At 41.7% G+C, this 15,854-nt stretch overlaps 1 protein-coding gene across 2 annotated transcripts in view; it reads left to right on the forward strand.

Annotated features, from left to right (window-relative positions):
• Positions 1–15,854, forward strand: part of LOC143928172 (uncharacterized) — a 195,949-nt gene that overhangs the window by 147,011 nt on the left and 33,084 nt on the right. Inside the window, exons 4-5 of one of the 2 annotated variants that reach the window (XM_077452872.1) lie at positions 1,337–1,432; positions 14,833–15,011. In XM_077452872.1, the coding sequence (XP_077308998.1) occupies positions 1,337–1,432; positions 14,833–15,011 (275 nt within the window). The remainder of the gene's footprint in view (positions 1–1,336; positions 1,433–14,832; positions 15,012–15,854) is intronic. The other variant, XM_077452873.1, reaches the window with a different exon arrangement.

Raw genomic sequence — 15,854 nt, forward strand, 5'->3', positions numbered from 1 at the left:
GAGAAGAGCCGTGAAGCCAGTGCGTTCTCGACGCAGGACTTTTGAGGGTTCAAGTGTGTTAACCGGGGGGCTTGTAACTATCAGATGTTTTTTCACCTTAATGCATAGGATGCATTAAGGTGAAAAAAACTTAAGGTTTACAGCCCCTTTAAATCGGCTAGTCCAGCAGGAACTGTCTGAATTTTGCTGTGTGTACCTCTTTCTGTTCAACAGAAGCTGGAACAGTCCTGCCAAAAAAACAGTCAATTAGCGCTTGCAGCCAATGGCTACAGCACCGATCTGTGTATTCTGACTGGGGAAGTCCCCATTCTCCAAATACAATAATGCGATAGGGGAGATCCCTGCATTCACATCACTTGTGTGGATGTGGGGATCTGTCATTTTTTTTTCAACCCACTGCTTTACTTGGACAGGTTCATTTACATTTAACTCTTAGCTGATTGACCTGTAAGGGCTTTTAAAGTGTTGCCTATGGACAGTGTTGGGTTCCATAGTTTAACATTGTTTTGCAGGCTCACACAGTTTTTAGTCTTGATATATTTGGTATCTATTTACTCGACACAGGCTCATATTTTATATTTTACCAACAAAGGTAGGATTGTAATATCTTTGGGTGCATTAAAATTGTTTTGAGTATATTTTGTACTGAAAATAAAGATTAAACAGTAGCGCAAATATCTTGTTACATAAACATTGCAACTATCACCATTTTATTTTACAGGGTGTTTTCTTTTGGATATATCATGCTTTTTTTTTTTTTTAAGTGTGTGTTTCATGTACAGAAAATGAACATTTTAAATGTATATGTGTGCACAAAATGAAAATAAAAGGCTCTGGCAGCAAAAGGGTTAAATCTGCATGAAAAGTAATTTTCAAGCACATTTTGTACAAGTACTGTTGCTCTAAAAAATGTTGCAATGTATGCCTTGACCTTAGATTCTCTTTGCATAGTGGGACAGATATATACTGACATATATGCAGCTGGTCTGACTCATTTGCCACTGAATTGCTGTCTTTTTATTCAATAATAATTGATTTCTTTATGCTAGAAGGCACATGTGTCTCTAACACTTTGAATGCTGTCCTGTCCATATAGGAACAAACTTGTGAAGCAAATTGTTGTTAAAAAAATGAAAACAATGAATTATGAAATAGTGTGAAAATAATATTATAATGGTTTTATATTTTTCTCGGACACAAATATACGGTAATGATAATTATTGGTTATATTGGAAGATACCTAGCTTGTTTGTCGTTTTTAGCATAGCCATATTCATGGATGTGGACAAAACACACATCTGACTTATGAACTCAGTATGTGAACCTCTTTTGGCAGGATGTTTGGGGTTTTCCAGCTTTTCATCCATACCCTATGAAAACACAGCTTCATGGTAGCTCCAGTTCTTCAAGAGGTCAAACCAGGAGTGGTAAGGTAGGCGAAATAGACATCTGACCCTTAATTCAGAACTAGCTAAAAATATAAATTACAACCTATATAAAGCCGAACTCCAGCTTGGCACAATGTAAGCAGGGGCGGACTGACCATTCGGGCACTGCCTGAATGCCCCATGCCACTAAGGGGCCCCATCAGGCTAGCCAGCATCAATAAAACCAGGTGTGTGTGTATATTGTGTGTCTGTGTGTGTATACTGTATGTATGTGTGTGTGTATATACTGTGTGGTCCCATAAGCTATTGCCTGGGGGCCCCATAATCTTCTCCTATTGCTTGGGGGCCCCATAATCTCCTATTGCCGGGGGCCCCATGAGTTGTCAGTCCGCTCCTGAATGTAAGTATACATTTCTCATAGCTGATTGACCGCTGGGGAAATTTGAAATCTCTTTAGTAGTCGGTACTACTGCAAAGATAGTTGTGATCTTTTGGTCCTGCTCAGATTCTCTGTAAACAGCTGCCCCAATGCACACTGACCACAGGAGGTGGCTCATTGCCATTCATAGGACACCACGTATTTTTATCAGTGGAAACACAGAGTTCTTTGATTGGATGAGGTGGAAAGGAGGGGCAGCAATGTCTCAATCTGTGAAATCAGACAACACCTTGTATTTTTATTGAGAAAAATATGAATTTCTATGAATAGGGTTCATGCTGAGTTATGGACCCCCAGTGGTCAGCATGCAGTGGGGCAGACACTCTCATAGAACCAGCAGAACCCGCAGTTTGCGTTTTTCACTGTAATAGCGCTGACTATTACAGCTTTCCCAAAACATACAACGTAAAACAAAACAATATAAAGTTGGCGCACAAATGACTGGACTCTTTAAGAGCGCTTGGCTATCTCGTGGGATGTTCGTTTATTTAAATAAATGTCCTGTAGATGGTCTCAATGTGCGGCTGTTAACCCATTATGGACTTGGCAAAAAATGGATGCAGCAGAAAAAACGATCAAAAACAGCGCATCAAAGGGACTAGTAGATTGATGTGAAAAAGACTTTAAAATGTCATTTATTAAATGTAAACAATGTCATTTATTAAATTATGTGTTCATTGTTTACATTTAATAAATGACATTTTAAAGTCTTTTTCACATCAATCTACTAGTCCCTTTGATGCGCTGTTTTTGATCGTTTTTTATTACAGCTTTCCCACCTGTCCATCTGGTATGAGTAATGTATACTTACATTGTGACAAGGTTGAGCAATGTAAGTATGTAATACAGAACATTCTTGGAGTTCAGCTTTAAAGTTAACTGGCACCCTCCACAGCAGCACATACAGCAGTTTATAATGATTTTTCCATTTTTCCTGTGTCATCGTATCCATTTCCCTTTTGTGGGCTGAGAAAAAGAGAGAGCAACATGAAGACATTTTTAAGTCCCCCCTCCCACCCCAATTATCCATACCAGGTCCTTTTCTTTGTTCCAGGGTGTGGAATGGAGGGGAATTCCAAAAAAAATACATGAATATTCATAGTAGCAGACCTCCATGATGACATGAAAGTCCAAAATGGATAATAAAGGGGAGTCCCATGCACAAAAACAGTGTGGGGTCCTCCACAGAATCCATACCAGACCCTTATCCGAGCATGCAGCCCAGGAAAGAGAGGGGACAGCAAGCATGAGGCCAGGCCACATATCCTCAACACTGGAAGAGTACGTTGCCAGGGGTGCTTCCCTTGCAAAGCACCTTGCCCCCAACTTAATGAGGATAAAGGCCTATTCCCTCATTTCTGGCCTAATAGATGTGGGAGTCTTGAAAGTGGGAATTTTTTTGAATCTAAAAGCATCCTTTAACATTAAGCTATAAGGGGGCCCCCAAATACAGCAGGTAAAATAAGTATTGAACATGCCACCATTTTCCTAAGTAAATATATTTCTAAAAGTACTATTGACATTACATTTTCACACATGTCTATAACAACCTATACATTCCATACATACAAAGAAACCAAAACAAATAAGTTCATAAATGAAGTTATGTGTAATAAAAATGAATGACACAGGGAAAAATTATTGAACACATTAACTGAAATTATTTAATACTTCGTACAAAATCCTTTGTGGGTAATGATGGCTTCAAGATGCCTCCTGTATGGAGAAACTAGTCACATGCATTGCTCAGGTGTGATTTTGGCTCCTACACACAAACAGTCTTCAAATGAGCCTCCTCGATGAACTCTGATCTTTAGTTCTTTCCATAGATGTTCTATTGGATTCAAGTCAGGCGATTGGCTGGGCCATTCTAGCAATTTTATTTTCTTCCTTTGAAACCAATTGAGAATTTCCTTGGCTATGTGTTTGGGATCATTGTCTTGATGAAATGTCCTTCCTCGTTTCATCTTCATCATCCTGGTAGATGGTAGCAGATTTTTATCAAGAATGTCTTGGTACATTTTTCTATTCATCCTTCCTTCAATGGTATAAACTTTGCCAGTACTGTATGCTGAAAGGCAGCCCCACACCATGATGTTCCCACCTCCAGACTTCACTGTTGGTATTAGGGTGTTTTTGGGGTGATGTGCAGTGCCATTTGACCTCTAAACATGGTGTGTATTATGACATCCAAAGAGTTCCATTTTTGGTCTCATCTGACCAGACTATATTCTCCCAGTATTTCACAGGCTTGTCTAAATGTTGTGCAGCAAACTTTAAATGAGCTTCAACATGCTTTTTCTTCAGCAATGAAGTCTTGCATGGTGAGCGTGCATACAGGCCATGGCAGGTGCATGCATTACTTATTGTTTTCTTTCAAATAATTGTACCTGCTAATTCCAGGTCTTTCTGAAGCTCTCCACAAGTGGTCCTTGGCTCTTGGACAACTCTTCTGATAATTCTTTTCACTCCTCTGTCAGAAATCTTGCAAGGAGCACCTGGTCGTGGCCGGTTTATGGTAAAATTATGTTATTTCCACTTCCGGCTTATGGCCCTAACAGTGCTCAATGGAACATTCAGAAGTTTAGAAATTCTTCCGTAACCAATGTCATCAGTATGTTTTGCAACACTAAGGTTGCAAAGGTCTTGAGAGAGTTCTTTGCTTTTACCCATCATGAGTTGTTTCTTGTGTGACACCTTGGTAATGAGACACCTTTTTATAAGCCATCAGTTGGGACTAAACCAGCTGATATTAATTTGCACTGACAAAGGACAGGATTGTTTTCTAATTACTGATAGATTTCAGCTGGTGTCTTGGCTTTCCATGCCTTTTTGCACCTCCCTTTCTTCATGTGTTCAATATTTTTTCCCTGTGCCATTCCATTTTATCACACAGAACTTCATTTCCGAACGTATTTGTTTCTTTGTATGTATGGATTGCATGGGTTGTTACTGATATGTGGTGAACATTTCATGTCAATAGCACCTTTAGAAATATATTTACCTAGAAAAATGGTGACATCTTCAATACTTATTTTACCCGCTGTATCTGTCCCCATCCAATGTGAATGGTTACTCATTTATTACAAAAAATGACATCCTAAATGAACACACTGATCCCATAGTTAAAAGTCCTTTATTAGCAAAAAAAAAAAACATACTGCAGACAATTCTTTTATGAAAAACAGCCTCCAAAGAATGTCTAGTGATGTAGATCCACGATAATCATGATGAAGGACAAGCGACACTGATGACCTGCCGACAAGGCAATCCCTCTGCCATTCCCATGGACCTGCACTCACCACTCATTTTGTGGCTTATGATATGACCTGGGATGTCCACTAAATGTGAACATACTGACTGAGTTACATCAGTAAACATATACAGTCACTGAAGTCACCTGGTCATTTTGTTTATATTCGGTTTTCATCTGGGGCCATGTCAAATGTAAAGGAGGTATTGGCATTTGCAGGTCAGCAGGAGCTGTGGATAGCTTCTGCATTTTTTTTTAACTTTCACTTTTGTTGCAGTTACTGTGTATATATATATATATATATATATATATATATATATATATATATATATATATATATATATATATATATATATATATATATATATGACATACACTATATTACCAAATTACCAAAAGTATTGAGACACCTGCCTTTACATGCACATAAACTTTAATGGCATTCCAGTCTTAGTTTGTAGGGTTCAGTATTGAGTTGGCCCACCCTTTTGCAACTATAATGGCTTCAGCTCTTCTGGGAGGGCTGTCCACAGGGTTTAGGAGTGTGTCTATGGGAAAGTTTGACTATTCTTCCAAAAGCGCATTTGTGAGGTCCGGCACTGATGTGGGCAAGAAGACATGGCTGACAGTCCCCGCACTAATTCATCCCAAACGTGTTCTATCGGGTTGAGGTCAGGACTTTGTGAAGGCCAGTCAAGTTCCTTCACCCCAAACTTGCTCATCCATGTCTTTATGGACCTTGCTTTGTACACTGGTACACAGTCATGTTGGAACATGAAGGGGCCATCCCCAAACTGTTTCCACAAAGTTGGGAGCATTAAATTGTCCAAAATGTCTTGGTATGCTGATGCCTTAAGAGTCCCCTTCACTGGAACCAAGGGGCCAAGCCCAACCTCTGAAAAACAACCCCACACCATAATCACACCTCCACCAAATTTTTTGGACCAGTGCAAAAAGCAAGTTCCATAAAGACATGAATGAGCAAGTTTGGGGTGAAAGAACTTGACTGACCTGCCAAAGTCCTGACCTCAACCCGATAGAACACCTTCGGGGTGAATTCGAGTGGAGACTGTGAGCCAGGCCTTCTTGTCCACATCAGTGCCTGACCTCACAAATGGGCTTCTGGAAGAATGGTCAAACATACCCATAGACACACTCCTAAACCTTGTGTACAGCCTTCCCAGAAGAATTGAAGCTGTTATATCTGCAAAGGGTGGGCCAACTAAATATTGAACCCTACGGACTAAGACTGGGATACCATTAAAGTTTATGTGAGTGTAAAGGCAGGCGTCCCAATACTTTTGTTAATATAGTGTATGTTCATGTCCATTGTGGAAAAATGCAGCATTTTTCTGCACTGTAACACACATTATCGCTGCGTTGTGGTGTGAACAAACCGTTGTTTTCTATGTGTCCTTGTGGAGGTCTGCTTTTATCATGTAAAGAAGAACGCAGGTGTTTGTACCCGCAAGCACTAAAGATACAGGGCAGCCAAACTTGAACATTTTAATTTTAAATGTATTCAGGAGACAGGCTGCTTTTTTTACTTTAACATATCTGCATGACAGTTCTTTAACCACTTGCTTACTGGGCACTTAAACCCCCCTCAGTCCCAGACCAATTTTCAGCTTTCAGCGCTGATGCACTTTGAATGACAATTGCGCGGCCATACAACACTGTACCCAAATGAAATTTCTATCATTTTTTTCCCACAAATAGAGCTTTCTTTTGGTGGTATTTAGTTACAGCTGGGAGTTTTATTTTTTGCTAAACAAACAAAAAAAGATGCAAAAAAAAAAAAATCATGTTTTAATAGTTTGTTATAAAATTTTGCAAACGGGTCATTTTTCTCCTTCATTGAAGTGCGCTGATAAGGCGGCACTGATAGGCTGCATTGGTGGGCACTGATGGGCTGCATTGGTGGGCACTGATAGGCTGCATTGGTGGGCACTGATAGGCTGCACTTGTGGGCACTGATAGGCATAGTTAAGGCGGCACTAATAGGCACAGATAAGGCGGCACCGATGGGCACAGATAAGGCGGCACTGATGGGCAAAGATGGGCACAGATAAGATGGCACGGATGGGTGGCACGGATAAGTGGCACGGATGGGTGGCACGGATGGGCACTGATAGGTACCACAGATAGATGGGACTGATGGGCACTGATAGGTGGCTCTGATAGGTGGCACTGCTGGGCACTGATGGGCGGCACTGCTGGGCACTGATGGGCGGCACTGCTGGGCACTGATGGGCGGCACTGGGGTGCAGCACCTTTGAGGCAGATTGGGTGGCACTGTGGGTGGCACTGTGGGTGGCACTGTGGGTGGCACTGTGGGGTGGCACTGTGGGGTGGCACTGTGGGTGGCACTGTGGGGTGGCACTGTGGGCATTATGGGCACAGACGGGGGGCACTTACTTTTACTTTGTTATTTTTCAGGATGGCACTGCGGGAGGCAGGTGGGCACTGGCAGGTGGCATGTGGTGCCTTTCATTGCTGGCCGTGATCGGGACTGATGTCCCGATCACGGCCGCCGGTGATCGGCTTTTTTTTTTTCTCCTCGCGCTGTCAGCGCGAGGAGGAATAATAGCCGATTACCGGCTCCGTTCTATCACATGATCAGCTGTCATTGGCTGACAGCTGATCACGTGATAAGGGGTCGGGATCGACCCCTTACACGGATCGGTGATCAGGCGAGTCTCACGGACTCGCCGATCACAGAGCGCGCCGCGCGCGCCCCTCAGGGGGCGCGCAGGCCGCTCGTAACCAGGACGACGTCAATAGACGTAGTCCTGGAAATCTAGGTCCGCGCTAATGCCGTCATTCGGCAATAGCGCGGTACCCAAGTGGTTAAACATTACATTTTATGTACTTTTTCCATTCAAAATACATTTTGCGCCTTAAAATACTATAATAATTCTAACATGTTTGAAAGTATAATTATTTTTCTTGGCTACACTGACGAGTTCTAAAAATGAAATGACCACATTCGAGTTTGCAAGCTGTGACAACAATGAGCAAAAAATACACCTAATGACAGAAATTCAACACTGCTCGTAATGTATAATATTGCATTTAAATAGATTTAAATGCATGAGTTCGTATTTTCGGTGCTATAAATGAATGATTAATATTCAGTAACTAATGTAAAATATTCATGAAAGCATCTCTGCATGCCCAGAATATGCAAAACCACAAGCAGACATTTTTAGATCACAGCGATTTGTGGCAAGATCAGTCTTGAGATGTTGTGTCTGGATCGCTGTAAAGCTTGTAGCACAGTTCATGCTGGCAACCAATGAAAAATAATATATGCCTCTGTAGTGTTGTTTAGGGTGACCAAGCTCATTAAAAATGTAAGGCTTCTTTGAAGCTATAGGAAAGATTTCATTTCAACCTTTAAAGGAGAACTCCAGGCAAATATATAAAAACACCATGTGATTTATTTATGTATTCCTTTAAAAGTCTTAAATTTTCGTTTTTTCGTTTTGTTTGCGTAATGAGTTAAGATCTGTTTATAATGAGTATCACACTTTTCAGTGGCATAGTCTGCTTTGCAAGCTGATGGGTTAAAGTGGTTGTAAACCCTTACAACCAACTTTGACCTACAGGTAAGCCTAGATTAAGGCTTACCTGTAGGTCCAAGAAATATCTCCTAAACCTACATGGCTTAGGAGATATTTGCCGAAAGACAGGCGCCGCTGTCTACGGCGCACTGAGCGTGCCACTGTCAACGACGTTATGCCGCGAGTGATGGCTCCTGTGCGCATGCAGCGAGACCCACCGAGAAGATGGATGCTTCGGACTACAGGGGACAGCGGTGACTTCGCTGGCTCCTGTGTCAGGTAAGTGACACATAATGGACTACTATGCGATGCATAGTAGTCCATTATGCTTTACTTTTGCAGGGAATCAAAGAGGAAGTAAACCCATCAGGGTTTAACCCTGATTTAACCCTGATGGGTTTACTTCCTCTTTAAGTAGTTCTCAAGAGCAGTGTTGCCAACCATCAGTATTTTTTACTGGCAGCCAGTAAAAAACAGGCATTTTCTCCTGCCAGTAAATGCCAGTAAAAGGAAAAAGTTGCCAGTAAAAAATATGGCTGTGATGTTCGGCTCAGTCCAGAGCCGGCCGAGACAATCCGAGTCCTTGCTACAGGGTGTACAGGCAGCTCTGGTGGAGGCAGTGCCCGAGCGTGTCATGTGATGTCATGGTGCAAGAGAGCCAAGCAGAGCGGCCACAGCCTCGTGTGCGGGTCTGCTGGGCAGGAGCAGAGCAGGTTGAGAGCGGGACTGTCAGTGCAGTTTACACTGGAGTGGACTGAAGGGAACAACAGTCAACTTCATGTGTGTGTGTGTGCCTTCCTATTCTAATTCCTTGCATCCTGCCCCTGAGCTACTTACTTACTATATCGAAAATAAGATAAGAAATATGTTTTTTTCCCTAATATCTACCTTAATATGCATTACTAATTGCATATTGTACTTGTTTGTAGCCTGAATACTAAAATTTGCACTTAAAACTGTCATTTTGTAACTTTTGGAAATGCCAGTAAAAACTTAGCAGCGCCAGGTAATTTTGGGTGTTGTGTCAATAAATTTCAATCTGGTAGGTTGGCAACACTGCTCAAGAGCAAGTAAGCGTTGGCATGGAGTATGATGATACTGAGGATCTGGGGCCGAATCTCCGTCACTTGAGTCTTTAGGCACACAATTTTGGGCCCAAAGGACCACCCCTATGCTTGAATCACCTCTAGTACTCAAAAAATTTTCAGGGGAATTCAAAACAGCCTTGACAACATTCTCCTGGTGGTAGTTCCCTTAAAAACTACCTGCACCTAATTCGGGCAAGCATTTGCATCAGCGTAACATTACCAACATGTGTGGCAAATTCAAGTAGTTCATACTACTGCCACTTTAAGAAACTGTCACTGTTGTCATGACTAAGGCCGCGTACACACGCGGGGACTGTTCGCTCAACTTTGTCCGTCAAACAGTTTCAGCAAACAGTCCGCTCAAAATTTGCATGGACGGACTTGCCCACACACGACGAACGAACAGTTTGCTGAAACCGTGCGCGATGACGTGAACGGCACGTACGACGGGACGGAAAATACGACGTCCTATACACTGCATTACAACTTTCGGCGTGTAAATCCTTTCTGAGCATGCGCGGAACTTAGTTTGACGAACAAGCCTACACACGAGGGGACTGTTCGCTGAAACCAAGTTTCAGTGGACAGTTTTTCGGAATTTCCGAAAAACTTTGTTCAGCAGACTGTTCGCTGAAACTGTCCGCTGAAAGCCCACACACGGGCGGACTGTCCGCCGAAACACTGTTCAGCGGACAAAGTTGGGCGAACAGTCCCCGCGTGTGTACGCGGCCTTATTCTTAAAGCGGACCTTCAGTCACTTTTTTTTCCAACTTTCCATCTATTAAATCTTCTGCCCTTGTTGTTTTAACTTTGGATAGTAAAACATTTTTTCTTCTTCCAGTAAATACCTTATACAGCCCACTTCTTGTTTCTTGACTGGAAAAAAAGTCTAGGCTTGTGACATTATGCACAGCTCTTTCTCTCAGCCTCGTGGGAGTTTGCGAGGAAGGGAGGGGGATAAGTTGTAAGAGGGCCAATGAGAGCTGCAGACTGGAGGTGTGCCTCTGGGTAAATCCAGGAAGTGAACAGGCAGCTGAAGCAATTAGCAATGAAGCAAAAATGCATGCAGCCAGACTTAGTGGAGGGAGATTTCTGCAGCATATTTGGCAAGCACAGAATCACAGTATATATAAAATAATATGCAAAGTGGTTGGAGAGAAGCTTCAGAATGGCAAAGATGTTTTTATTATAAATTATGTGAGCAGACTGCAGTTCCTCTTTAACAAATTACAGCTGTTCTCACTTTAGGAAAATACTGTGAGTCCAATTCTAAGCTGGCGTATGGAGATACGTCAGTATTGTGCTTAGAAGCCGTCATGTATGTGACACACAGAACTGTACCCCATGCCTCATTTAGCTGTTACCTGGGAGATTCCCTGTGTGAAAGCTAAATGTAATGAAAATGGCCAGGAATATCATTATCCAAATGTGGTCGAGACCCTTATGATTTGTTACTAAGTGGGCAGAGCATGATGGGGAACAATTAGTTCTCTATCAGGTCTGCTTCACTTTTGATTGACAGCACACAGCAGTAGGCGGATTCAAAAGCCGCTATTGGACTAAATAGCAGTTATAGATTTGCTGACTCCCATGTGCTGTCAATCAAAAGTGAAGCGGATTTGATGGGAAGCTAGTTGTCCACTTCCCCATCAGGCTCTGCCCACTCTGAGTGACCAGGTAAGAAGGGTAGGAGTGAGTTGAGTGTGGACACTCCTTCCTTGGTGAAGACATACAAATTCATGTACCTATCTGTGCAAGTACAGACACTTTTGGTACTGCGCATCAATGTAATTCTAAAGAATATCTACAAAATTTGCATTTATTTGTAAATAAATTGTCATGAGATTACTGTATTTTTGCTGCTGATAGCAAGACAGGGAAAAGCCACCTCTTGCCTCTGCCGCTTAGGGCTTGTTTGCACTGTCATTTGAGCTGCTAGACATGAGCAGAACATCAAAATTTGTTTTGTTTCATTTCGGATTGATTTGTTATGCTACTAATTTTGTTTTGTTGCTTCGTTTCGGAATTCAGTTAGCTTTGTTTTGTTTATTCATTTTCAAATTCATTCCAAATTTTTGAAATGATTCGCATTGCCGCGCCCTTAACTACTGATGACTCATTAGCTGTTAGCGGGCTTCCCCGCTGAGAGCCGAAATGTGAACAAAAGAATGGCAGCAATATAAAATTCAGAAGAAGAACAGCGTGAGGTCCCCCCCAATCCATACCAGGCCCTTCAGACCCCCCACAATTCATGCCAGGCCCTTTATCAAGCAAGCAGCCCAGCAGGTCAGGAAAGGGAGGGGTTGCTGTGGGGTGGGGGTCTTTATCCTCAGCCATTAGCTGAAAGCGCAGAGTGGGAGCCGTTCAGCAGACCTTTTTAGGTCATAACTCTTTGACAGAAGCCTTCTGTTGGACAGGCTGTTGTACACACGGGACAAATTTTGGCTGGTTTCTATTGAATCGGCCGATGCCGTCCGACAGTAAGGGTGTGACAGGCTCAGCTGTCTTTCAACATCTCAGAACATTACTATAAGTAATAATAACATTTTCTACAACCTAACCTCCTAAGGCTATGGGGGGTTATTTACTAAAGGAAAATCCACTTTGGAATGCAAGTGCACTTGGAAGTGCAGTCACTGTAGATCCGAGGGGGACATGCAAGGAAAATAAAAAACAGCATTTTAGCTTGCATATAATTGGATGATAAATTCAGCAGAGCTTCCACTCATTTCAGATCTACCCCTTAGATTTAGAGCGACTGCACTTCCAAGTGCACTTACAGTGCAAATTGGATTTGCCTTTCGTAAATAACCCCCTATATGTAATAATGACTCCGGCTTAATAATATGGTCACATGGCTCCAGTTATGTGGGACGAAAATGTGTGGTGGTATTTTAACTTGCTTTCCTTATTATGTTGTAAATAGGAAATAACATTAAAAATCTTTTTTTTTAAGTTTTATTCAGGTATCTTTGCTGCTGATATCAAAAAATTAAGTGGTTACTAACGATACAGAGAAAAGCCACCCTTTGCTGCTGCCACTTAGGGCTTGTTTGCATAAATGAATGCTTATAAATATTTTGTGTTTTTTCTGACTAGGTGGTGAAATTTTAGTTTCCTTTAACATGTCCTCCAAAGACAGATCATGAGTTTGCGGAAAGCCATTGTGTTCTCCTGGTGGAGGGTGGGGAGGCGGGGGAAGCTGTCCCCGCTGGGAGAACACAATGATGATTGGTAGCGGCTATAATAGTCGCTAGCAATAATCACATGTAAAATCTAACAGGCTGGTTGTACCCAAGTTGATTGATCAACTTGGGTACATCCGGCCTTACCATACATAGTTCGAATGTCAGCCGGTTCCTGCTGAACTGGCCGAGATTAAACAGTCTATGGACAGCTTAAAGCTCAAACTGCAATTTACACATTGAACTGAATTACTTATCCCAGTCACCAATACTCTAACGCTCCATACACACAGGCTTAAAAAAATGTTGCTTCTACAGGTGTTTTGTGTTCGGCCTGTAGAAGCAACTCAATGTTATCCTATGTGTCCATGCACATTAGGATGTTAAGAGGCATATTTTGAGGTTTAACGTTTACAGGCAGAAATAAAAAAAACCTTCTGGATCGCGTTTCTGATGGGGAATTTTTTTTTTAAATCTCTTAAACTCGTCTAGACTTTGTACAAAAAATGCTCTATATGAAAGTTTTTTACTCTCAAGAGAACCGACTTTTTTAAGCCCAGTGTGCATGGAGGCTAAAAGTCAGCTCAGTTTTTTGAAATGTCATTTACTGTTCTGTCTTCTTAGATGGCCAACAGTGCTCTAGGAATTCTTTGTCAGGTAATAAATATTTACTTGTGAAACACAAATTTTAAATATATGGTAAAACAGATTTAAAACACTGATTTGAAAACTTACAAACTTTCAAAACAAACAAAATAAAAACAGAAAACCACAAAAATTCCCCTTTTATCAATGGCTTAGGTGATGCTAAACCCTGATACTATTACAGTGTTACACAAACAGGGTGCACCAGGAGCCATTCATTACATGTAAACCACTTTAGGAATGAAACCTTTTTACTCCTTTTTAAATCTAGGGTCACATTAATTTTTTTTTTTGCTGAAGCACAAACCAGACAGGGGCCAGGCCCCAGGTCATACAAAGTTGGAGTGTAGCTATCAGTCAAGGAGTACAGAAAGATTATATTAATTATTAGAAGGGTTTTTTTTTCAGTGACACTTTAAAATTGAACTCTATGTAGCTATAACATACACAGGGAGGACTCCGTCAAGCAGATTCACCTGCTCTGCGGGGGATCTGTCCACTGATCCCCACTTAGCAGGCGGATGACACGTCCATGTCCACTGTTCTCCATGGGATTGCCCAGGGGAAACGGACGGATGCCTGCTTCCATCAGACTGTCATCCGATCCGCTAGATCCCCATCCATTTGTTTTTGCCGGCCAAATCAGATGCAGGCAGGTGTAAACTGATACATGTCCATTCATATCCACCACCCCATAGAGAACAATGGGTGGTTCGATCAGGTTCCACTGCAAAATGGACAGGTGGATCGAATCAGCCTGCTGGTGTGAAAGGAGCCCATTACATCAAAATTGTGTTTTGTAAATGCAAGCACTGTAAGTACTTGAGGAGCCCCTGTACACACTAGGACTGGAGTGTGTAAGGAAGTAACAAAACAAGGAACCTTCAGTTCATGTACTGACAAGAAATATGCTGATATGAGGAGAAAGCAGATTGACAGACTGAAGCTTACTACTGATCTGCCTCTGCTTTTACTGTCCAGTAACCGGTTGGGATGGGTCCAGGATGGCGTGGGTTCAGAAGCAGAGGGCTGACCATCAACCTGAGGACATCTATCATCAAAAATGTGCTGTGAGGGAAATCTTTGAACTGAATATTACAGCAAATATTGGTTTTGTTATTTATATTATACTAGGCTATTCATGTTCATCTTGTTACAGTGCCTTTCCTATGTCTTTCCTTAGCAATATGTTGTTTTTGCAATGCTATTAGTACTCTTCAATAGCACTTTTTAATAGCTTAAATCCTTTAATATGTTTTTTCCTACAGAGAGTGCAGTCAGCTCTAAAGCACAATATTTCTGCACAGAACCAGAGCAGACATATATCTGACCAAAATAAGGATGTGGGGAATCTGGGTAGCCAGGTGACTTTAGGTCTAATGCTGAATGCTATAAGGACTGGATTGAAGCAGAGTCAAATCAGAGTTATGCTTGGGCAAGCAAACAGGTGTGTATTTTTAAAAAAAAGTAATATATTCATCTCTGTTATGTTAGAAGATTATCAAATGAAAGTATAAGTAAGAAAAGCTATAATATATACTGTATACTCTACCAAGCAAGAGCATTAAGGATCATCGCCATCAGTATCATCATTGTTACAACTGTCTTGTCAATGTAGTCCAGATTGCCCATTACCTGGCTGCAGAGTCTGTCTTCTAAGTTACCAATTGATGTATGATGATAGAACGAAGACTTGACTATCAATTGATATGCAATGGTAGAAAAAGTTGACTACCAAATTATTGTTCTTGAGATTGATGTGTAAACATGCACATGAGTATTGATTAATAAAATAAGGTGAATAATTATGGTTGGCTGCACAATTCCAAGACATTTCTTCCTCATGATTGGTCATCCTAAAGGTGTCCCTGCAAGTTCAAGAGTAACCAAAAATACAACCATTTTTTGACCTGTGCTGAGGAAATAACAAGGCTGTCAATGCTGACCTCTTCCTCTAAAAATGCAAAATATTTTTAGGTCAGTGATCATGTGCTTGATCATTGACCAAGAAGAAGAAGCAGTGAATCCAAAAATGGCCTGCTAACTAGTATTTTTCAAAGGAAGGATGTAATGATATCCTACATATTTGTAAGTGGGGTTTCATGGTGGGCTAGATTTGGTGTCGGGAGCACAAGTCCCTACCCCCTCTCCTGTTCTGTTAGAACACTGCCTTCCCCTGCTAAGGCCAAACCCTCCGCTATCTTGTGCCCCACTCCATGCCAGAAACCTCCGCATGATATGACCTTTACTTCCCAAATGGAAGGAATGTCCACACACAAAGTCGTTGCTG

This window comes from Lithobates pipiens, unplaced genomic scaffold (genome assembly GCF_037356315.1).
Source record: "Lithobates pipiens isolate NorthernLeopardFrog02 unplaced genomic scaffold, aLitPip1_a1.2 Scaffold_23, whole genome shotgun sequence".
Classification (NCBI taxonomy): Eukaryota; Metazoa; Chordata; class Amphibia; order Anura; family Ranidae; genus Lithobates; species Lithobates pipiens.